This window comes from Giraffa tippelskirchi, chromosome 10 (genome assembly GCF_054371585.1).
Source record: "Giraffa tippelskirchi isolate mGirTip1 chromosome 10, T2T-mGirTip1v1.2.pri, whole genome shotgun sequence".
In the NCBI taxonomy this organism is placed as follows: Eukaryota; Metazoa; Chordata; class Mammalia; order Artiodactyla; family Giraffidae; genus Giraffa; species Giraffa tippelskirchi.
In genome coordinates, this window is record NC_137284.1 from 28773209 (window position 1) to 28797468 (window position 24260).

The following is a 24260-nucleotide window of genomic DNA, read 5'->3' on the forward strand; positions in this document are numbered from 1 at the left end:
GAAAGGGCATCCAGTTTCAATCCTGATTCAAATAGTCTGCATGGAATAGTTGTCACTGTTGACAAGAACCCTAGTCTGGGGTCAGGAAATCTAGTTCTAATTCTGGCTTTATCATGTACATTCTAGCCTTATGTCCTCAGCAACACATTTCTCTTCTTTGAATTCAGATTCAAACCACATTTTTCACAAAAGAGGTGGCCTCTTCCTCCTCCACTGGTTCCACTGCATTTGCCTTACTCTTCTCTGGAAGGCACTCACCACAAATGGTCCTATACTGTGTTTATTTGTAAACATGCCATGTCTCCTTCACTGGCTGCAAACAGCTCTTAAGCATGACTCTGTCTCACTCATCTGCCTCTCACTAGCACTCAGAAGAAGGATATAGTAGGAATATAACCAATGCCTAGGAAATGTTAGCTAAATAGATTGCTAAGGTAGGGCACAGAGGTAAGCTGCAAGCATGTTTGCAGGGAGGACAAATTTGAGCTGTGTGTGGAGACTGTATAGAGTGTGTGATTTATGAGCCTGTGATTGAGAATGTAGAGATGCAGATACGTGGTTCGTAAAGGAGAAGTGATTCATGTATTGTGTTATGTGCAGATGTGCCAGGTGAATAAGGGAGAAACTCCCAGGGCTTGTCCTCTCTACAGCTTAGGCCAGGCTGGAGTCATCCGCTGGTCTTTTCTCCTCCCACCCTGGCCCCTTATTTCCTACCTTATTCGTACATCACTCTCCAGTCCATGGGCCCCATATTCAACAGCTTTCTCAAAGGACATTATGGTATTCTCAGGTCCCAGCTGTGGAAGAAAAGGACATCAGGCCTTTAATCTCACAGTCTTTTCTGCCAACATCCATTTTAGCATAGGAAGGGGGCACAGTAATGAAAGGACTTTAGGAAGCAGAGTTTGGTTCTCTTGGCTCTTTGGTCTAAGAACCTGCCTACATTCTCCTCTCTCAAATCTGGTTTGGGAATTCTGTTCATCTGAGACAATGTCACTGGACATAATGAAGAGAAATGGACTGACAATTAGGAGAATTAAGTCCAACCTCTACAATTAATTACTTGTCATCTCAAGCCAACCTCTTTATTTCTCCAGGGGTTTCTGAGGATCTGATGTGCCCTTGTCTCATCCACACCCATGCACAGCCACATCCATCAAGCTCAGACTTACCATGGGTGCACCTCTATGTCCAAAGAAGTTCGGCTTGGGTGCCAATTTCTCCTTCTCCTGAAGGCAGGGAGAGTAAGTCCCAAACGGCACCACATAGAGACATAAAAGGATAAGAAAAAAGGGAAATCCAACAGCCACTTGTAGAGCTGAAAAAGTTGGAATGAAAAAGTGATGAAAAAGAAAAGAAGAATGGAGAACCATCTCAAGCAAATAAGTATCCCCCCCAAAATAGTTACAATAAATATCTAATCCATGGGTTCATTGACTCTGTGAACTCACAGATTTACTATTTCTCTCAGGTCCCCCACATTTCAATTATTTGAAAGTAAAAGGCTACCCAAATACAAGCATGATTATTAAAATTATTGCAAATGCATCTTGCAGTGTGAAGTCAAGTGGGCCTCAGGAAGCATTAATACCAATAAAGCTAGTGGAAATGATGGAATTTCAGCTGAGCTAATTAAAATACTAAAAGATGATGGTGTTAAAGTGTTGTGCTCAATATGTCAGCAAATTTAGAAAACCCAGCAATGGCCACAGGACTAGAAAAGGTAAGTTTTCATCCAAATTCCAAAGAAGGACCATGCTAAAGAATGTTCAAACTACTGGCAGTTATGCTCACTTTCCATGCTAGTAAGGTTATGCTCAAAATCCTTCAAGCTAGGTTTCAGTAGTACTTGAATCAAGAACTTCCAGATGAACAAGCAGGGTTTCGAAAAAGCAGTGGAACCAAAGATCAAATTGCCAACATCCTTTGGATCATAGAGAACCCAAGGGAATTTCAGAAAAACATCCACTGCTGCCTCATTGACTACAAGAAAGCCTTTGACTGTGTGGATCGGAACAAACTCTTGAAAATTTTTAAAGAGATGGGAATACCTGACCATCTTACCTATCTCTTAAGAAACCTGTATCCAAGTCAAGAAGCAGCAGTTAGAACCTTACATTTACTGGTTCCATATTGGGAAAGGAGTACAACAAAGCTATATACTGTCACCTTGTTTATTTAACTTATATGCAGAGTATATCATGCAAAATGCCAGGCTGGATGAGTTACAAGCTGGAATCAAGACTGTTGGGAGTAATATTAACAATCTCAAATATTTAGATGATACCATTCTAATGGGAAAAAGTGAAGACAAACTAAACAGCTTCTTGATGAAAGCGAAAGAGAAGAGTGAAAAAGCTGGCTTAAAACTCAACATTAAAAAAACTAAGATCATGGCATCCAGTCACATCACTTCATGGCAAATAGAATGGGGAAAAGTGAAAGTTGTGACAGATTTTCTCTTCTTGAGCTCCAAAATCACTGCAGATGCTGACTGCAGCTATGAAATTAGAAGACACTTGCTTCTTGGAAGGAAGGCTATAACAAACCTAGACAGCGTATTAAAAAACAAAGACATCACTTTGCTGACAAAGGTCAGTATAGTCAAAGACATGGTCTTTCCAGTAGTTGAGTAAAGATGTGAGAGTTGGACAATAAAGAAGGCTGAACACCGAAGAATTTGTTTTCAAACTGTGGTGCTGAAGAAGACTCCTGAGAGTCCCTTGGACAGTAAAGAGATAAAAACAATCAATCCTAAAGGAAATCAACCCTGAATATTCATTGGAAGGACTTATGCTGAAGCTCCAATACTCTGGCCACCTGATGCAAAGAGCCGACTCACTGGAAAAGACCTTGTTACTGGGAAAGAATGAGGACAGGAGGAGATGGGGGCGACCAAGGATGAGATGGTTGGATGGCATCACAAATTCAATGGACATGAACTTGGGCGAACTCCAGGAGATGGTAAGGGACAGGGAGGCCTGGTGTGCTACAGTCCATGAGGTCACAAAAAGTTGGACATGACTTAGCAACTGAACAACAACAAAAAATTACAAATACAAATTAATAAGGGAATAAATTGTTCAGGGGGCAGGAAGGAGAGGGAATGTTAAGGAGTAGCTTCTCAGAAGGAGGAGGAGTTTGATTGGTTCTGAGAAAACTCTCAAGCCCTTAAAGATCAGCCTAAAATGCCCGGGTATTGATGGCAGAGAGGAATAGTAGAAGAGATACTAGTAGAAAGAAATCCAAATACAAAGAAGACTTTACTACTTTCTAATTTTGTGACTCAGACTTATTGTTTAATCTCTCTGGGTCTTCATTTTCTTCATTCTGAAAAATGGAGCTATTCTGCTACTAGTATTACCTCATGTAATTGATATGACACTATTGACTCATCATAGACCCTCAATAGTTATATTTCTCTCTCTCCCCCACTCCTCTTTTAAACACACACACACATACACAAACACACAGACTAATCACAATATCTGTTATCACTGGCAATATCCCAACATTTACTATTTTATGCCTCTGAGGATTTAACCTATTTGTACATTTTTAAATTACCATCCATGTCACTTTCAAACCTAGCTCTCCAGCTCTAACCTCTCAATTTTGTGAGCATACTACAGCACGTATTTCTTCTTCTTTCATTACTTGTAATCTGGTAACGTCTCATTCTAGCTAAAATTCAGGAAATAAAAAAGAAAAGAGTTCATTATTGTCCCCTTTAAGTTCCTGCCCCCAGAAACATTTCCTAAAATTCACTGACCACATACACACATAATGGCAACACTACCAATCCTGTTTTTTTCTTTCCTGCATCCTTGGACAAGTCAGTAAGCAAGCACTCCTTGTTTAACCAGTAATAATAAAAAGAGACATAGACAGAAGCAGGTTCTGCTGGTTTCTCAGTAAGAGTGCTGAGAGTTAACTCCATTCTCAAAACAGCTTCATGTACAGCTCTGATTATTTGTTTCCATGATATTAGGACAAAGAATGAAGAGGAAAGCAGTGGCAGAGGCAGATATTTCTGCTTCTGTGGAAGTCCTCAGACATGACAAAGACTCACCAGAGACTGCTTTGAAGGACTAAAGTGTATCCAGTGGATATCTGCACCTGGTTCTTGAGTTGAAAATAGTAATATTTGAATACAAACTAAAAGAACTATGACTTGTACCATCACTGGCCAAATGAAAAATAAAACACCTTCTACCCTCCCTAAAACTACTCCAATCTATTCCTCTACAGTTAATGAGAGAAAACACTTATTTTTCTAGAAGGAGAATGTCTCTTTAGAAGATGGACTGCTTAGCCTGGGAAATGCTAGGACAGGATGTTATGACAGGCCATGTAGGGTTGTAAGTTTGATCACAAGGAGCATGCTTGAGTAACAAGATAAATGAGTTTCAAAAAGATACAGTGGTGCTTTGCTTATTCTGCTGAGTAAAGTACAGAAGTTAAAGCCAGAGCTGGAAGAATCAGGGAAGGTTCCACCCACAGAACATACCTTCTTCTTCCAAATGGATCAAGTAGAAGGCCACCGGCCATGAAAGCAAAACCATCACAGATATGCTGCTCAGGTGTATGTAGGGAGCAAAGACCTGTGAGGAAATTGAAAAGTCAGCCTGAACACATCTGGATAGACAGGGCTACAACTAAGTATGGTGCTTACCTGCAGTGACAGCCCAATGGTGAGCCACCTCTCTTTCCAGTAAGTTAATAAAATCCAAAACAAAAATAAGCAAAACGGAATCATTATCAGAACCAGGATCTGGGGAAACAAAAAGAATGTCCTGACTTCCATGCAGTAGGCTTTGATCATAACAGTCCTTGAGAAATGTATATTTGTTCTCACAATTTCAGTGACCTTATTCCTCATCTCTTTAATCTAACCACCCCTCAGACCCCAAGTACTACTTGGATTTGATCTTATTGCTGCCAAGTCTAAGTTATGTAGCATGGCTGGAAAAAAATTATACAGCTATATGGTCTGATGTCTTTGCTAATTAATTATTTCCACCTCAGCTGGGTCTTCAATACTGCTTGGCATATCTCACCAATGGCCACTTTAAATATTCAATATCACTTTAAGTGACTCAGTATAATCACAGGTCAACAGTATTTGTAATTGCCTTTTCAACATATGTTTTTCCCAAATAAACTATAAGCTTATGAGGTCAAGGACAATATTTAGGTAAGATCATATTCTCACTGCCTGACACACAGTAATCATTCACCAAATATCTGTTGGACAGATTTTAAAAATCTACTATTCATTTTATATCGAAAGAACAAGAAACCAAGAACACACATTTTAACTTGTTCCCCTTCAAATGTAGTTTTCCTATATCTGTGGTGCCCTCTAGAGACTTCTGTACCTATGAAAGCAACTGAATCCATGATCAAACCTCAAAAAATAATTCCAGGCCTTGCTGCCTTCAATGGTTAAGTTTTGAAATTCCAGCTGAGCTATTTCAAACCCTGAAAGATGCTGCTGTTAAAGTGTTACACTCAACATGCCAGCAAATTTGGAAAACACAGCAGTGGAACAGGACTGGAAAAAGTCAGTTTTCATTCCAATCTCAAAAAAGGGCAATACAAACGAATATTCATTCTACTGCACAACTGCATTCATTTCACATTCTAGCAAGGTATAACTCAAAGGTATAACTCAAGGTATAACTTTTAGCTCGGCTTCAACAGTATGTGACCTGAGAACTTCCAGATGTACAAGCTGGATTTAGAAAAGGCAGAGGAACCAGAGATCAAATTGCCAACATCTGCTGGATCATAGAAAAAGCAAGGGAATTCCAGAAAAACATCTACTTCTGTTTCATTGACTAAGCTAAAGCCTTTGACTGTGTGGATCACAATAAACTGTGGAAAATTCTGAAAGAGATGGGAATACCAGACCACCTTACCTATCTCCTGAGAAACCTGTATGCAGGTCACACAGCAACAGTTAGAACCTTACATGGAACAACAGACTGGTTCCAAACTGGGAAAGGAGTCCGTCAAGGCTGTATATTGTCACCCTGCTTATTTAACTTATATGCAGAGTACATCGTGCAAAATGCCAGGCTTGATGAAGCTCAAGCTGGAGTCAAGTTGCTGGGAGAAATATCAACAACCTCAGATACACAGATGACACCACTGTAATAGCAGAAAGCCAAGACAAACTATAGAGCATCTTGACAAGAGTGAAGGAGGAGATTGAAAAACCTGGCTTAAAACTCAGAATTCAAAAAACTAACCTCTTGGCATCTGATCTCATCACTTCATGTCAAATAGATGGGGAAAAAAAGGAAACAGTGACAGACTTTATTTTCTTTGGCTCCAAAATTACTGCATATGGTGACTACAGCCACAAAATTAAAAGACACTTGTTTCTTGTAAGGAAAACTATGACAAACCTAGACAGTGTATTAAAAAGTAGAGGCATCACTTTGTTGACAAAGGTCCGTCTAGTTAAAGCTATGGTTTTTCCAGTAGTCATATATGGATGTGAGAGTTGGACCATAAACAAGGCTGAGCACCAAGTATTGATACTTTTCAACTGTGGTGCTGGAAAGGACTCTTGAGAGTCCCTTGAACAGCAAGGAAATCAAACCAGTCAATCTTCAAGGAAATCAACCCTGAATATTCTTTGGAAGGGCTGATGTTGAAGCTGAAGCTCCAATACTTTGGTCACCTGATGCAAAGAGTCAACTCATTGGAAAAGACTCTGATGCTGGGAAAGATTGAGGACAGAACGACAATTTGGCCACAGAGGATGAGATGGTTGGATGGCATAATCGACTCCATCAAGATGAGTTTGAGCAAACTCTGGGAGATAGTGAAAGACAGGGAAGCCTGGTGTGTGGCAGTCCATGGGGCTGCAACTGAACAACAACAATGGAAGAAATATTTCAATTTTAACCAACTCTTCCTGAGAATAAAGAGGGAATTCTAACTTGTTTTTTGAAGCCAGCAAAAACATTGATACTCAAACTGAACAAGACAATCACAGGAAACAAAACCTACAGTCCAATCTCTTCTATACATAGACACAAATAGATGTGAAAATCTGAAGAAAAAAAAAAACTGTTAGCAGACCAAATGCCTCATAACACAAATATTTATAGACAAATCAGACTCACATGAATCTCATGTGATTCTGTGATCTTACTCAACACCAAGCTTTACTAATGATTTAAGGCAACTGAAAATTATAAGGTACAAACAGTTTCCTTTGGATAAATCTGACTGTCAAATGCAGCTATTCATAAAAAGGTCTTTCCTTTCCTGTATTAGGATACATGCTCTGGTCTGGGATTAAAGTGTGAGGTGTGTTTTGAGCAAAGTATGAGAAAACATTTTTCTACAGAAGTCTTTTGCATTATGGTGCATCCTTTTCTTATATCTTCCATTAACTATACAACTCCAGCCAGCCATGTCTCTCACCCTATAAATCTATAACTTCCAGGTTTATTTATTATAAGCAACCTAGATATACAGGTCAGAGGCTGCTATAAATTTTCATAAATAAGGACTCGCCATTATCTTTTGGCTAATTAAAATCTTTAGTACATTTATAAGAAGGTTGGGTTATTAGCTATTTAAAAAGTTTTGATTGAGGTCATTCATTGCTCTCTGAGCATGCCTAGGTGGAAGAGAATGCACTATAGGCCTGGTGCTCTTTCCATCTAAGTTTGTTCTTTGCACATTGAAACTCCGAGCCCTAAAGAAATTCCCTTGCCAGGGAGGTCTGAAGGCCAAGGGTTTAAAGGCCCAATCAAGTTAGTCATCTTCCAAGGGTATTCCAACTCTTCTAATACCCAGCTCCACCACTTCTCATTGGTTATGGATTCATAACTGGAATTAGATCACAAAACACCTCGAGAGATGAAGGCTTCATTAAATATATTGACCAAAAAAACCCTGTGTGTGGGAATGAATTCTAAAGGTGCTCACTATACAAGGAGAAAGGAACATAATATTAAATCAGGCTGAATTTATCAGGGCTTCCCTTGTGGCTCAGCTGGTAAAGAATCCGCCTGCAATGCAGGAGACCTGGGTTTGATCTCTAGGTTGGGAAGATCCCCTGGAGAAGGGAAAGGCTACACACTCCAGTATTCTGGCCTGGAGAATTCCATGAGCTATACATATACAGTCCATGGGGTCGCAAAGAGTCGGACACAACGGAGAGACTTTCACTCACTGTGCACTAACAAGCAATTCTAAGTTCAATATGTAAAGTATATGTACGTACATATATATATAGTTATATATAAGTTCAATATATAAGTATCCAGGTATTATTCATCTCTAATTGTTTATTTGAAAACTTCACTCAATAGTAACCCATGCTTAATGAACTGGGATGCCAGCAATTTCTTTGTATTGTATGAAAGAAAGAAGACTTCATGCAGTACAGTGGATGAGAATCTGCCTACCAATGCAGGGGACATGGGTTTGATCCCTCATCCAGAAAGATTCCACATGCCACAGAGCAACTAAGTTCATGTGCCACAACTAATGAGTCAGTGCTCTAGAGCCGGTGAGCCACAACTACTAACCAATGCTCTATAGCCCATGAGCCACAAGTTCTGAGTCCATGTGGTGCACCTACTTAAGCCTATGTGCCTAGAGTCTGTGCTCCACAAAAACAGGAGCCACCCGCAATGAGAAGTCTGTGCACAACAACGAAGAGTAGCCCCTGCTTGTCACAACTAGAGAAAGCCAGTGTACAGCAAAGAAGACTGAGTGGAGCCAAAAATAACAAATAAAGAAAATTAAATTAAAATAAATTTTTAAACATTGTTCCCTTTTTAAAAAGTATGGAAGAAAAAAATCCAATAATTTATTGACAAAAGGTTATCGTTGTTGGTGTTATTCAGCCACTAAGCTGTGTCCAAAACTTTGCAATCCCATGGAATGCAGCACACCAGCCTTCTCTATCCTTCTCTTATCTCGAGGAGTTTGTTCAAACTCATGTCCATTGAGTCGGTGATGCCATCCAACCATCTCATCCTCTGCTGCCACTCTCTCTGTCTTCCTGCAATAGTTCCCAGTATAAGGGTCATTTCCAAAGAGTCAGCTCTTCACATCAGGTGGCCAAAGTATGTAGCTTCAGGTTAACCATCAGTCTTTCCAAAGAATATTCAGGGTTGATTTCCTTGGGATTGACTGGTTTGATCACTGTGCTGTCCAAGAGACTCCCAAGAGTCTTCTCCAACACCACAATTCAAAGGCATCAATTCTTCAGAGCTAAGCCTTGTTTATGGTCCAACTCTCACATCCATGTATGACTACTGGAAAAACCATAGCTTTGACTATATGGACCTTTGACAGCAAGTGATGCCTCTGCTTTTTAACATGCTGTCTAGGTTTGTCACAGCTTTTCTTCCAAGAAGCAAGCATCTCTTAATTTTGTGGCTACAGTCACCATCCACAGTGATTTTGGAGCCCAAGAAAATAAAATCTGCCTGTTTCCACTGTTTCCTCATCTATTTGCCATGAAGTGATGGGACCAGAAGTCATGTTCTTCATTTTTTGAATGTTGAGTTTTAAGCCAGGTTTTTCACTCTCCTCTTTCGCCTTCATCAAGAGGCTCTTTAGTTTCTCTTTACTTTTTATCATTGAAGTGGTATCATCTGCATATCTGAGGTTGTTGATATTTCTCCCAGCAATCTTGATTTCACGTTGATTCATCCAGCCCAGCATTTTGCATGATGTACTCTGCATACAAGTTAAATAAGCAAGGTGACAATATACAGTCTTGATATACTCCTTTCCCAATTTTGAACCAGTCTGTCATTCCATCTCCAGTTATAACTGTTGCTTCTTGACCTGCATTCAGGTTTCTCGGGGAGGCAGATAAGGTGGTCTAGTATTCCCATCTCTTCCACTTCATTGACTATGCCACAGCTTTTGACTGTGTGGATTACAACAAACTGAGAATAATTCTTAAAGAGAAAATATTGTTGGAATGCTATCACCTATGGTCAGCTAACCCACTCCATATTGTGCCCTACAGGCAGTCTCAGAGGACACTGAGAAACACATTGGTGAGGAGAGTGTCAGCATCCTTGAAAAGCACTGTAGTGGCCATGCTTTATGCCTGGATAATGGTGAGAGGTGCTGCCACAGAAACTGGCTTCCTGAGTTCAAAGGCACTGATGAGATTCTGCTGTGGCAGAGGCCAAGTAGCAGCGCTCACTGCCAGAGGCGAGGTAAGCATGGTTTCTGTAATAGACACAAGCCTGGAATGGTAATCAGAATGGTTTAACCCACAGGGACTCTTGGTAGTGACAAATTGCTCATAGAAGCCAAACTCCAAAACCTATGGGAATCTCAGTAACACCCATATTTCATGCTTCAATTTCCTCTTTCCCTGCATGATCTTATTACTTCAATTTCCATTCTTTCTAACTCTTAAATGTATACTTTCAATTCATACTTCCCTTTCAAGTGAGAGGAAATTTAAGGGAACCTCTCAGGGAGTTTGACATGTTTCTGGATTTGAGGAAATACGAGAAAACCATGCCTGAAAAAGTCTATAAATACCAAGAGGCTGTGCTGGAGATGCTCAAGCCCATGGCAAAACAAGACAAGGGAGGCAATGATGGAAATGAGTTGCATGTCTTCAGATGCTGGGTCAGTAATGCCTGTCTCCTCAGAACAAAAACAGATCCTTTGTACTTTCTTGTGTAGTTTTAAAGGGCTCCAAACTCAGGGAGAATAAAAAGGACATCAGCAGAGAAATTTTAGAGGGTACAGGAAGACAGGCATTGAATTCACCAAGAGTTGCAGTCAAGGTCTCAGCATAAAGAGTCTCTGAAAATACACATGGAAAAATCCGTGCAGTAAAGAGCCAAAAACTGCAATTTCTTGGTCCTAATGGAACCAAACCCTCGCTGTGGGACTGTGTTCTTTATGCTCTCTCTCCTTCCCCTGAGCTGTACTCTGGAAGAAAGGTAAAAGGACAATCATATTCTCTTCACCACTGTTGGTTTCCAGGCCTGGGTCATGTGAAATAGGGTAAGGGAAATGTCTCATAAAGTTGGAATTCATTACAATGAACTGAAATGTTTAATAATTGAAATGGAATGCCCTTGTAATTATGAAGGACTGGGAAATTAATGGAGCTTGCTCAAGATTTTATGGGGATGGGAATAACAGACACACATAGTAAGTATAACACAGAGTAGTGAGAAAAAATAAAGTTTGGGTTCAGCATGGTCAGTAAGCCAGTTCCACCTGTTAGAAACTGAATCATTTCAGTTGAAATAGTGTAAGCAGATTTCTTTTTTCTAAGGGAGACAACAAAAGGGAAACTCTGTATTTAATACTTAGTGCCAAAAAGGCACATTCAGTCCTGGTCTCAGGTCTCCTATTTGAAGATTCAGATGTCCTACCTTATGATACCAGTGTAGGTATAGTTGTTGTTTTTCCCAACACAACAAAAATCCAAGAACCTGAAACATAAAAAAAAAAAAAAGAAGAGAATAATTTGAAATGAAATCACCACGATGTTACCCAAAACACTGTGGTCAACTCAACATTCCTTTCAGTCCAGCATTACATTCACTTCTCGCTACACCTGCCCTTTTCAGCATCAGAGGTTTGTTATACTATTCCTCTGCCTAAAAATCTCTCCCTTTCCATGCCACTGACCCTTCAAACAGTGCTCCATGTCACCTCCTACTTGTAACATTCACCAGCAACCCAGAGAGAGTTTATTATCTTCTCTGCAAATTTGTAACAATCACCACACTAATATTCTTCCAGAGTTCCTACCAACTTCTTTTTCCTGTGATGGAGCTTATTCCTAGTATTATGCAGAGCTAGTAATAAGAGATCAGGAGTGAGGGGCCAGCTCTTTGATAGTCTCATTGAATTTCCTTAAATTTTGCTTCCTCTTCTCATCTAATCAAGTTTCTCCTATAAATGTGCCAACAATAAAATAATAATAATACTGAAATGTTAAAAAAAAAAAAAAGCTCTTCTTTGAGGAACCAGTGCCCTTGTTACAATTGTTAACCACTGTTGTTAACATTGGTATTAGTCAATAAATCTTAATTAGATTTGAATCCAAGTCTATGCAATCATCAAGTCAGTGTGGAGATGGAGACTGAAAACTGGAGTCTTTAGATGCTAAGGATATTAAAGGGAGTTTGAGTAAAGAACCTGCCTGCAATGTGGGAGACCTGGGTTCAATCCCTGGGTTGGGAAGAGGTCCTGGAGGAGGGTGAGGCAATACACTCCAGTATTCTTGCCTGGAGAATCCCTATGGACAGAGGTGCCTGGAGGGCTACAGTCCATTGGGTTGCAAAGAGTTGGACATGACTAAACAACTAACACTTTCACTTTTAGGTCCTATAATATACCACTTTATTAAATATCATTATCACTCTCAATTGAAAGAAAAGAAACTGAGAATTAGAAGAGTTATGTGACTTGGTTAAGGTTACAAACAACTGAAAGATAAAGAAATAGAAATCTGGTCTCCTCTGTTGCTGCCACTATATCCAAAAAGAGGTGGGATAGAGTAGAAGCTTGTTAAACTACATGGCTTACTAGACACTGCAAGTCCATCTTAGAAGTTACCTATACCATTTTATGTTTATTGTGTATGAATGAAGTACAGTTTGGTGGACACATTCTTGCCCCAAGCACATTATTCATTTGCATCTTCCTCATTAAAAAGTTTCTAACTAATCTCTGTCTACATACACTCTCCATGCAATGACTTCCAGAATGACTATCCTAACTATAAATCTGATTTATGCTAAATGTCTTGGCCTATTTTTCATGCCTTCCAAAATCTTTGAAAATCCTATCACTTTATCCATATTCCACCTTATTCTTCATTATACCTTAAATGTTAATAGTATTGATTCTTCTGGAGAAGGAAATGGCAACCTACTCCAGTATTCTTGTCTGGAGAATCCCATGGACAAAGGAACCTGGCAGGCTACAGTCCATGGGGTTGCAAGAGTCGGACACAACTTAGCGACTAAACCACCACTATCACTGATTCTTCCATCTTATCTAGTCAAACTCTATGTATGTCTGTCTTGCTGACTTTGTTATGAAATCCCCATGTTCTGGAACTTTTTTTCTGCATCCCCATAAACACATCTAAATCTAACATCCCTTCAAGATCCCCCTCCTGTGCCACTTCTTCCAAGAAGCCTTACTTAATTTTCCTGGCTGGAAGTTAACTCTTCCTTCTCAGTACTCAGGTAGAACTTTATTTAGGACCTTCTAATGACAATTATAATGCTCTGTGTCCCTTACTTTTGTCTATGTCCTAGTTCCCTACTAGATTCTACACTCATTGAATTAAGGACAACTGTAACTTTATTTCTCATACTTATCTCTGAAGTGCCCTGTATGAAAACAGAAACAGAATGTCTTTGATCTCTGTAACCTAAGTACTTATCACTCATATAATATATTTTGCTGAAAGAAAAATTAATGCAGATGTCAATTGATGTGGGGGTTGGGTTCTTTAGTATCAGAGGGGAAATCAGTGGAGACAAGAAATTATGAAACCAGAGAAAGATATACATGTCCTATGTGTAAGTGGGCACTGAAAAACTCTAGTTACCTAAAAGTTAGTCTCCCATAAACTTTCCAGTTCTGAAGACTCCTCTGCTGCCTGACCTACATTTCTCACACTACATGATACTACTCTGCCTGGTGTGAATTTTCCACACTACACAACACTACTATGTTAGGAAACAGGCAGGGTCTCTATTACCTAAATACCATTGCTAAAATGTAATTTGCACCTGGATTAGGGGATTAGCATTTGCTCCACAGAACAGCTTTAACTCACTAGATAATTTGCAAGGTCCACAAAGACTGATCCTCAAGAGATGGGCTATGAAATGAGTAGTTCAATGAGTAAGTGTATTGCCATGTGAAGATGCAGGTGTCTAAAATGACAACACTGAATGAATCAGAAAATAAGCCATGAAACACAGGAAGAGAAAAAGTATGTCTGCCACCCTTTCAAAGGATCAAAGTGAAAAGACACACCCTCTAACAGCACAAGCCTTTTTACCCCTCTATCCCTCCTGCCTAATATTTAAGTGGTTGATGAAAACCCAGACTCTGTTAAGAGTGATCTGAGGGCTCCCAGCACCAATTGGGAACCATAGAATAGACAGAGCACCTCATGAGAAGACTCAGGAAGGGAGTGGGAGAAATGGGAAACATTACTTACCAGTAGCAATGTTGTGTAGGCAGCCAGGATTCCAAGGAAACTCAGCAAGACAATGGACCAAAAGAACCAGACTCCTGTACCTAGGAAAACAACCCTGCAAAAATGTGTTTCAATTTCTAAAATAAAGAGTTAGTAGCATCTCTGTCAAGGATAGGGGATAAAACTGGACTAGATGAGGCATAAGAAAACAGGGGAATAAGAAGAGGAGCAATTTGGGAACAGTTACCCTTTGCAGGTATTTAGTTGAGAAGTTTTAATTTTGCTCTATAGACAATCAGGTACATTAATAGGATTCTGTACAACTTGTATGCTTTTTAAAGTTATTTAGAATAAAGACTCAAAAAAATATACTCTTTAAAAAACAATAAAATGCAGAAATTATGGAATGTAAAAAGAGAAAAAGCATCCATAAGTTCACTGCCTTCATATAGCTAATACATGCCAATTTGGCAGATTCCTTGTCCTTATGAATATGTTCTCTTACATAATAGCAAGCCACTATATTAACATCTATATCCCGTGTAAGAGATTTGTAGTCCTCCTTGTTCCTAAATTAGTTTATAAGTTAAAACCGCTAATAAACTGATTTAAGTTAAACAATGTTATAATTACTCTAAATATTATACATCATAGAATTTAGACTCTTCATTTCAAGATAACAGAAATTATTTTCTCTCCTTATGAGGCCTAGAGAAATTATGTTTTAATGATACAAAGTATAGATTATTGAACATATTACTACATTCAATACAAGAAAAAATTATCTTTGGTCAAGGGTGAGAAGACATGCCAAGAGAAAAAGTTAGACAAGCAGTCAACCTAGCAAGTTTGATCCCAGATCAAGACACTGGGAACAGTATCCTGTAAAACATGATCTCACAGCCAGGAATCAGAAAATGTGTAAATGATGTTAACAAATTAACCTAATAATGCCAACTAATACAATAACTTGCACAAAAATATAATTAAGGTAACAATCAGAAAAGAACAATAAAAAATATATTCAAAATCTTCAGAGAGATAAAGGACTCATACCCACATAACAAGAATAGAATGTTTATATGCAAGCAGAGTAATGATCAAAAAATGAAATACAGGGGAAAAAACCACGCAGGATAGACATTAAGCAGTCTAAAGATAGTCAAAGAATTAATTACACGACTTATCCAGCAGCAATATTGACTTTACATTCCAAATGAGAAAGAAAAGTTTGGTTTTGCCTTCAATGGTACCTCTGTCTTTTCCAATAATTTCTCTAGCCACATTATTTTCTCCCCTCATCAACCTAATGGCCTTCTTATCTATTTTCACTCACATGTAAATATTTAAATATTAGGTCATTTCCAAATTCCCCTACCAAACACGTGAAGGTCCCATCTACCTGCTGAGTACTGCTGGCAAAGGAAAAATTGTGGGAGACCTGCAATGTGGGAGACCTGGGTTCGATCCCTGGGTTGAGAAGATCCCCTGGAGGAGGGCATGGCAACCCACTCCAATATTCTTGCCTGGAGGATCCCACGGACAGAGGAGCCTGGCGGGCTACAGTCCATGGGGTCACAAAGAGTTGGACTGAGCGACCAAGCACAGAGACCTATTAAAAAGAGAACCAATTAAGAATTCTACAAAGGAAAATACAGCAACAAAAATTAAGAATGCAGTGAACAAATTTAATAGCAGGTAAAACACAGCCAAAATAATTTGTTTAGCAAAAAACCAAGTCAGGAGACAAATATCAAGAAGGAAACAGAGACACACAAAACACATGAAAAGTACAGAAGAAAGGATATGACACTTATGGGAAGAAGACAAAAGGCCTAACACACAAGAAACTAAAGTTTCAAAAGGAGAGGCAGTAGAAAATGGGATGAAGTCTTTGCTGGTGGCTCAGTGGTAAAGATCCACCTGCCAATGCAGAAGACACGGGTTCAAGCCTTTATCCAGGAAGATCCCACAGGCTATGGGGCAGCTAAGCCCGTGAGCCACTCTACTGAGCCCACATGCAGCAACTACTAAAGCCCACACATCCTAGAGTCTATGTTCCACAATAAGAGAAGCCACTGCAATGAGAAGTCCGTGCACCGAAACTGGAGAGTAGCCCCTGCTCATCACAACTAGAAAAAAGCCCACATGCAGCAACAAAGACTCAACAAAGCCAAAAATAAATAAGCAATTGCTTTAAAAATAGTTTAAAAAGAAAAATGAAAGATAAAGCCAGAGAATTTTCAAAATGATTAAAAATATTGGATTGGCCTGGAATGATCCAGAGAAGTATTCACTGTTGGGATTAGACCTTATGCTATCACAGAAAATGCTAGAGAAGCTTGTTACATCTGCTCTGACAGTTGATCACTGGATGATGTTTATGCCTCTAATTTAAGTACTAGTATATAAGGTTAACTACTATTCACACATCTTATTTTCAATGACAGAGAAATGGGATAAGCAAAAATTCATATATATATATATATATATCTCCTTACATATTATATATATTATAAACATACATTTTATTTATATATTTATCATTTAAATACATATATATGTGTATATATACACACATATATCTGTATGTTGTTGTTCTGTCTCTAAGTCATGTCCAACTCTTTGTGACCCCACAGACTTCAACACGCCAGGCCTTTCTGTCCTTCACTCTCTCCTGGAGTTTGCCCAAGTTCATTCCATTGAGTTGGTGATGCCATCCAACCATCTCATCCTCTTGTCGCCCTCTTCTTCTGCCTTCAATCTTTCCCTGCATCAGGGTCTGGGAAATATATATATAGATACATACATATATATATATATATATATCATACATAATATATATCTTTGTCCTCTGGTGTCACTAGTGATGATGTTACGTTAGACTGTAAGAGGAACATTTTCAATTAAGGTTACTATTCAGCTGCCTTTCAAGTAGGGAGATTATTCTGGATTGTTAGATTGAATCCAGTGTAGTTACATGAGCTCTTAAAATAAGTAAAGAAGGCAGAAAAGGAAGTCAGAGACATGAGAAAGGAGTAATCAGAGAAATTTGAAGCATGAGAAGGAGTTGAAACATAACTGTTAGATTTGAAGATAGAGAAGGTCACAAGCTAGAAGCTGAGCACTCCCATCTGACAATCACTAATGAATAAGCACTTCATTTCAACAACCAGAAGAAACTGGATTCTGCCAACAACTGAAATAAACCTGGAAGTGAGTCTCACCTACAGCCCCAGTTAAAAGCACAGGCCAGCTAAGCGCTTTAAATACCCAGGTCATACCTCACTTCTGATCAACAAAACTGTGAGATAAGAAATGGTATTCTCACAGAAATCCCTTGCATTCCTATATGTTAACAATGAGAAAACAAAAAGAGAAATTAAGGAAACAATTCCATTCACCTTCGCAACGAAAAGAATAAAATACTTAAGAATATATCTACCTAAAGAAACAAAAGACCTATATATAGAAAACTATAAAACACTGGTGAAAGAAATCAAAGAGGGCACAAATAGATGGAGAAATATACCGTGTTCATGGGTCGGAAGAATCAATATAGTGAAAATGAGTATACTACCCAAAGCAATCTATAGATTCAATGTAATTTCTATCAAGCTACCAACGGTATTTTTCACAGAACTAGAACAAATCATCTCACAATTTGTATGGAAATAACAAAACCTCGAATAACCAAAGCAATGTTGAGAAAGAAGAATGGAACTGGAGGAATCAACCTGCCTGACTTCAGGCTCTACTACAAAGCCACAGTCATCAAGACAGTATGGTACTGGCACAAAGATAGAAATATAGATCAATGGAACAAAATAGAAAGCCCAGAGATAAATCCCTGTACCTATGGACACCTTATCTTTGACAAAGGAGGCAAGAATATACAATGGAGAAAAGACAATCTCTTTAACAAGTGGTGCTGGGAAAACTGGTCAACCACTTGTAAAAGAATGAAACTAGAACACTTTCTAACACCATACAGAAAAATAAACTCAAAATGGATTAAAGATCAGACCAGAAACTATAAAGACCAGAAACTATAAAACTCCTAGAGGAAAACATAGGCAAAACACTCTCCGACATAAACCACAGCAGGATTCTCTATGACCCACCTCCCAGAATATTGGAAATAAAAGTAAAAATAAACAAATGGGACCTAATTAAAACTAAAAGCTTTTGCACAACAAAGGAAACTATAAGCAAGGTGAAAGACAGCCTTCAGAATGGGAGAAAATAATAGCAAACAAAGCAATGGACAAAGAATTAATCTCAAAAATATACAAGCAACACCTGCAGCTCAATTCCAGAAAAATAAACGACCCAATCAAAAAATGGGCCAAAGAACTAACCAGACATTTCTCCAAAGAAGATATATAGATGGCTAACAAACACATGAAAAGATGCTCAACATCACTCATTATCAGAGAAATGCAAATCAAAACCACAATGAGGTACCATTTCACACCCATCAGAATGGCTGCTATCCAAAAGTCTACAAGCAATAAATGCTGGAGAGAGTGTGGAGAAAAGGGAACGCTCTTACACTGTTGGTGGGAATGCAAACTAGTACAGCCACTATGGAGAACAGTGTGGAGATTCCTCAAGAAACTGGAAATAGAACTGCCATATGACCCAGCAATCCCACTGCTGGGCATACAACCTGAGGAAACCAGAATTGAAAGAGACACGTGTACCCCAGTGTTCATCACAGCACTGTTTATAATAGCCAGGACATGGAAGCAGCCTAGATGCCCATCATCAGATGAATGGATAAGGAAGCTGTGCTACATATACACAATGGAATATTACTCAGCCATTAAAAAGAATACATTCAAATCAGTTCTAATGAGGTGGATGAAACTGGAGCCTATTATACAGAGTGAAGTAAGCCAGAAAGAAAAACACCAATACAGTATACTAACACATATATATGGAATTTAGTAAATTGGTAAAGATAACCCTGTATGCGAGACAGCAAAAGAGACACAGATATATAGAACAGTATTATGGACTCTATGGGAGAGGGCGAGGGCGGGATGATATGGGAGAATGGCATTGAAGCATGTAAATTATCATATGTGAAACAAATCGCCAGTCCAGGTTCAATGCATGATACAGGGTGCTCGGGGCTGGTGCACCAGGATGACCCGGAGGGATGGGATGGGGAGGGAGGTGGGAGGAGGGCTCTGGAAGGGGAACACATGTACACCCACGGTGGATTCATGTCACTGTATGGCAAAACAAATACAATATTGTAAAATTAGAGAATAGATAAACTAATTTAAAATTAAAAAAACAAAAGAAATGGTATTCTTTGATGTCGCTCAATTTGTGGTAATTTGCCATGGCAGCCATGGAACTGCCTATGAAACCTACTGTGGCTTTAGGATCAGGGGGAGCTCACTCTTATATTTACACCTTCTATTTGATGATGGAGTATTGCTGTGGGGATTGTGAATGATTTTGAGTATGTGTATTGGTGTATGCATTCCAGAACTAGAGAAATAACCACAGGGTGGTCTAAGGACCCACTATGCCCACTGAAGATATGGGTCTGAACCAGAATTCTATTGACTACCTAATACTCAAAAGTTCTTACTCTTACTAAGGAATCATAGCAGCATTTTATATCTCCAGTTATACATTTCAGAAAGTTCACAGTCAGTGTCCAGGAATCCCATAAAAGTATTTCTTCTTCCCCAATGACAAGAAATCTGGTAAATTATTATAAGTTCTTCTAGGAGAAAACTAGGTGTAAGGTTGATAGCATACAGTCCTGGCTGCGCAGCAATGTCTTTCATCTTTTGTCAATGCTTTTCCTTCATTCAAGGGCCAGTTTACTTGGTAAATAAGTGAAATAAAGAACAGGAAAACAATGACAAAATCAACAAAACTAAAAGTTAGTTTTTAAAAAAGATAAGCAATATGACACACCTTTAACAAGACTAACCAAAAGAAACATCCAAAACAACAGCAACAAAACAGCCCTAAACAGACCCAAGAATCAAGATTGCTGGGAAAAATACCAACAATCTCAGATATGCAGATGACACCACTTTAATGGCAAAAAGTGAAGAGGAACTAGAGTCTCTTGATGAAGGCAAAAGAGGCGAGTGAAAAAGTTGGCTTAAAACTCAACATTCAAAAAATGAAGATCATGGCATCTGGTCTTATCACTTCTTGGCAAACAATGGGGGAAATGTGGAAATTAGTGTCAGATTTCATTTTCTTGGGCTCCAAAATCAATGTGGATGGTGACTGCAGCCATGAAATTAAAAGATGCTAGCTTCTTGGAAGAATTGCTATGACAAACCTAGACAGTATATTAAAAAGCAGAGACATCACTTCGCTGACAAAAGTCCATATAGTCAAAGCTACGGTTTTTCCAGTAGTCATGTATGGATATGCTGCTGCTGCTACGTCACTTCAGTTGTGTCCAACCCACCAGGCTCCTCTGTCCCTGAGATTCTCCAGGCAAGAATACTGGAGTGGGTTGCTATTTCCTTCTCCAATGCATGAAAGTGAAAAGTGAAAGTGAAGTTGCTCAGTTGTGTCCAACTCTGGCAATCCCATGGACTGTAGCATACCAGGCTCCTCTGTCCATGGGATTTTCCACGCAAGCATACTGCAGTGGGTTGCCATTTCCTTCTCCATGTATGGATATGAGAGTTGGACAGTAAAGAAGGCCGAGCACTGAAGAATTGATGCTTTTGAACTGTGGTGTTGGAGAAGAATCTTGAGAGTCCCCTGGACAACAAAGAGTTCAAACCAGATATCCTAAAGGAAATCAACCCTGAATATTCATTGGAAGAATTTATTCTGAAGCTCCAATACTTTGGCAACCTGATGCGAAGAGCCAACTCATTGGAAAAGACTCTGATGCTGGGAAAGGTTGAGGGTAGGAGGAGAATTGGGTGACAGGGGATGAGATGGTTGGATGGTATCACTGACTCAATGGACATGAGTTTGAGCAAACTCTGAGATATAATGAAGGACAGGGAATCCTGGCATGCTGCAGTCCATGGGGTCACAAAGAATCAGACATGACTTAGCGACTGAACAAAAACAATAAATTACATTTTTAAAAAGCCTCATACTTAAACAGACCCCTTTCCCCATCAAACACCAAATAATGGGTAAGATATATAACAATCAAGGCTAGAGAAGCTGGAAAAACTGAGAGTTGTCTTAGAGTAGGAGTTTGGCCAGAAGGGTGCTCAGATTATACACCATACCTGTCTTTAGAGTTTTAGGAAGCCCAGTAAGGACAGAGAAAGAGTAAGAGGCTGGAGGTGAGACAGATATCAGGGTTCATGGACAGAGATCATGAAGACCAACTAGTATAGGCATCAGTAACCCAGATCAAGAAGTTGAGGAACAAGGTATCAGGAAGTCATCTGAATAGAAGGACTGGGGGCACTGGAAGCACAGAGGAAGCTTCCCCCTGAGGCAGATTTGGTCTAAGAGAGAGAGTGAGCACAGGTGGAAGGGAAGTATAGTAGCTGAGGGTGCTGAGCATGCTTATGCTTCCCCAGAGTCAGGCCTCCCATCCACCAGATGTAGAAAATCCAACTTTGTCCACCCTCCCTCTTATGTTACCAGATCTTTTCAGCCTGAAGTAAGATCTATGTGCTAATTATACCAAAGAGCCCTTACACAAATGAAAATACAAAAAGTGAAACTCACCAGTCAAAGCCATTGAATTCATTTGAAGTTTCTATCCATGTGAAAAATAAAAGCACAGACAAGCAAAATGACATAATCAGCCATGGGTAAAATAATCGCTCTCTCTGGGAAGAGACAGAAAGAAATCTCATTTAACTCCATTTATTTATGGTACTTCTGCAACATCTGTTTATACTCCCCAAAGGTCTACATAGTTACAGTGCAGCATTACCCCCTCCCCTGACTGGAGAGACCACTGTATTCTTTTAACCCTATGGAATTTTGCAAAATTGTATTTATAACATTATCCTGAACTAGAGTTGTATGTTTATGTTTATATCTGATGTCACAGTTTCTTCTTTGGGGAAGAGGACCTTTCCTTACACTTCTATGTATTGCCAATCATGGTCTCTCAACAATCATCTGTTGAATTCATCTACCTCTCCATGTACCAAATGTATGTTCATTCACTGAGTAATTCATTCATTCATTATTCATCAGTTCACTAATGAATAGTCACTTATCTACCCACATTTGAGGGAGAAGAGCATTAGATTAGGGAATAAATCTTTTTTCTTTCCAGTAGCTATTTTGTACCAGTATAATGCTATGGACTTTACAAATTACTTACATTTACTTTAATTCTCATATACGGGTTATATGAGTTAGGTATTGTTAATCTCATTTTGTAGAAGAGAGAGTTAAAACTCAGAGAGGTAAGGTTAAATGACTCAGGGTCACACAACCAAGCAGAGAAACAGCCTAGATCTATGAGCTCAAAACTAAGATGGAAATGATCTTTCTGGAAACGTGTACAAACTGAACCTTGAAGACAACCCCTGCACTGAAAATTGTATCACAAACTAGCCGAACAATGCACTGTCAAGCTCTTCCCAGGACTATGACTGCATCACAAGAATGAGAAATTTTGCCTCGTTGGAACACTGCATCCAAACTATTAAAAATGTATAGAATAATCCCTGCCCTGTACAAATTATACAGTTATTGTGAGCACTAAGAATAAGGAAACAATATGGAAAACAGAGCACTCCAAAATGGTGAGAGATATTGTAGGTAACAAGGCACTAAACCACCAATTCTGGAGTAGGAATACGAAGAGAACAGGTTCTGACTCGGATTTATCCTCTCTCTCTACACAAATCATGTGTGGACTTTTAAAAATATGTATCACTTAGTCACTCCTCTGCTTACAACCCTCCCAGAGCAGCTGGCTGTACAAGAATATCATCCCAACTGCCTGCCATGGCCCAAAGGTCCTACACGATCAAGTCTCGCCCATTCCTGACTTCATTCCATTCTCAATACTAACTCCATTATTGAACTCCAGACATACTGGTCTTCTTTATGCTTCTAGAACATGATCAGATCTGTTCCTTTTTTGTTCAGTTGCTCAGTCATGTTACTCTTTGTGACTCCTTGGACTGCAGTACACCAGGCTTCCCTGTCCTTCACTACACCAGGCTTCCCTGTCCTTCACTACACCAGGCTTCCCTGTCCTTCACTGTCTCCTGGAGTTTGCTCAAACTCATGTCCATCAAGTTGATGATGTCATCCAACCATCTCATCCTCTGTTGTCCCCTTCTCCTCCTGCCCTCAATCTTTCCCACCACCAGGGTCTTTTGCATTGACTTGGGTCTTTGCATCAGGTGACCAAGTATTGGAGCATCAGCATAAGTCCTTCTAATGAATATTCAGGGTTGATTTCCTTTAGGATGGACTGGTTTGATTTCCCTGCTGTCCAAGGGACTCTCAAGAGTCTTCTCCAGTACCACAGTTCAAAAGTATCAATTGTTCAGTGCTCAGCCATCTTTCTGGTCCAACTCTCATATCCATACATAGCTACTGGAAAAAACAGTTTTTGACTATACAGACCTTTGTCGGCAAAGAGATGTCTCCACTTTTTTAATACACTGTGTAGGTTTGTCATAGCTTTTTTTATAAGGAGTAGGTGCCTTTTAATTTCAAGGCTGCAGTCACTATCTGCAGTAATTTTGGAGCCCAAGAAAATAAAGCCTGTCACTGTTTCCATTTTTCCTCCTTCTATTTGCCATGAAGTGATGGAACCACATGCCATAATCTTTGTTTTTTGAATGTTGAGTTTTAAGCCAGCTTTTTCACTCTCCTCTTTCATCCTCATCAGGGGGGGCTCTTTAATTCCTAAGAGTTTTGCACTTCCTGGTTCCCTTGCCTGGAATATTTCTGCCCGCACACGTATACAAGGCTGATTTGATTTTTACATTTAAGAGATTGTTCACATGACATTGCTTCAAAGTAGTCTTCTCTAACCATGCTCCCATTTTCCAATGTATTATCTTCAAAGCCCTTATCACTATATGAAACCATCTTTCTTCATTACTGTTTA

General features: G+C 39.3%; 1 protein-coding gene across 14 annotated transcripts in view; it reads right to left on the reverse strand.

Moving 5' to 3' along the window:
* The window catches only part of LOC145524716 (glycerophosphodiester phosphodiesterase domain-containing protein 4-like), a 101982-nt gene that overhangs the window by 61016 nt on the left and 16706 nt on the right, over positions 1–24260 (reverse strand). For 3 of the 14 annotated variants that reach the window (XM_081537467.1, XM_081537468.1, XM_081537469.1), the window contains 8 exons: positions 21899–22002; positions 14222–14301; positions 11403–11462; positions 4676–4774; positions 4511–4604; positions 3607–3684; positions 1173–1318; positions 715–797 (listed from right to left, as the gene is read on the reverse strand). In XM_081537467.1, coding sequence (XP_081393593.1) covers positions 715–797; positions 1173–1318; positions 3607–3684; positions 4511–4604; positions 4676–4774; positions 11403–11462; positions 14222–14301; positions 21899–21920 — 662 coding nt within the window. In that variant the 5' untranslated portion in view covers positions 21921–22002. Of the gene's footprint in view, positions 1–714; positions 798–1172; positions 1319–3606; positions 3685–4510; positions 4605–4675; positions 4775–11402; positions 11463–14221; positions 14316–15602; positions 15813–21898; positions 22003–24260 lie in introns of all 14 variants that reach the window. The other 11 variants (XM_081537458.1, XM_081537465.1, XM_081537459.1 and 8 more) reach the window with 5 other exon arrangements.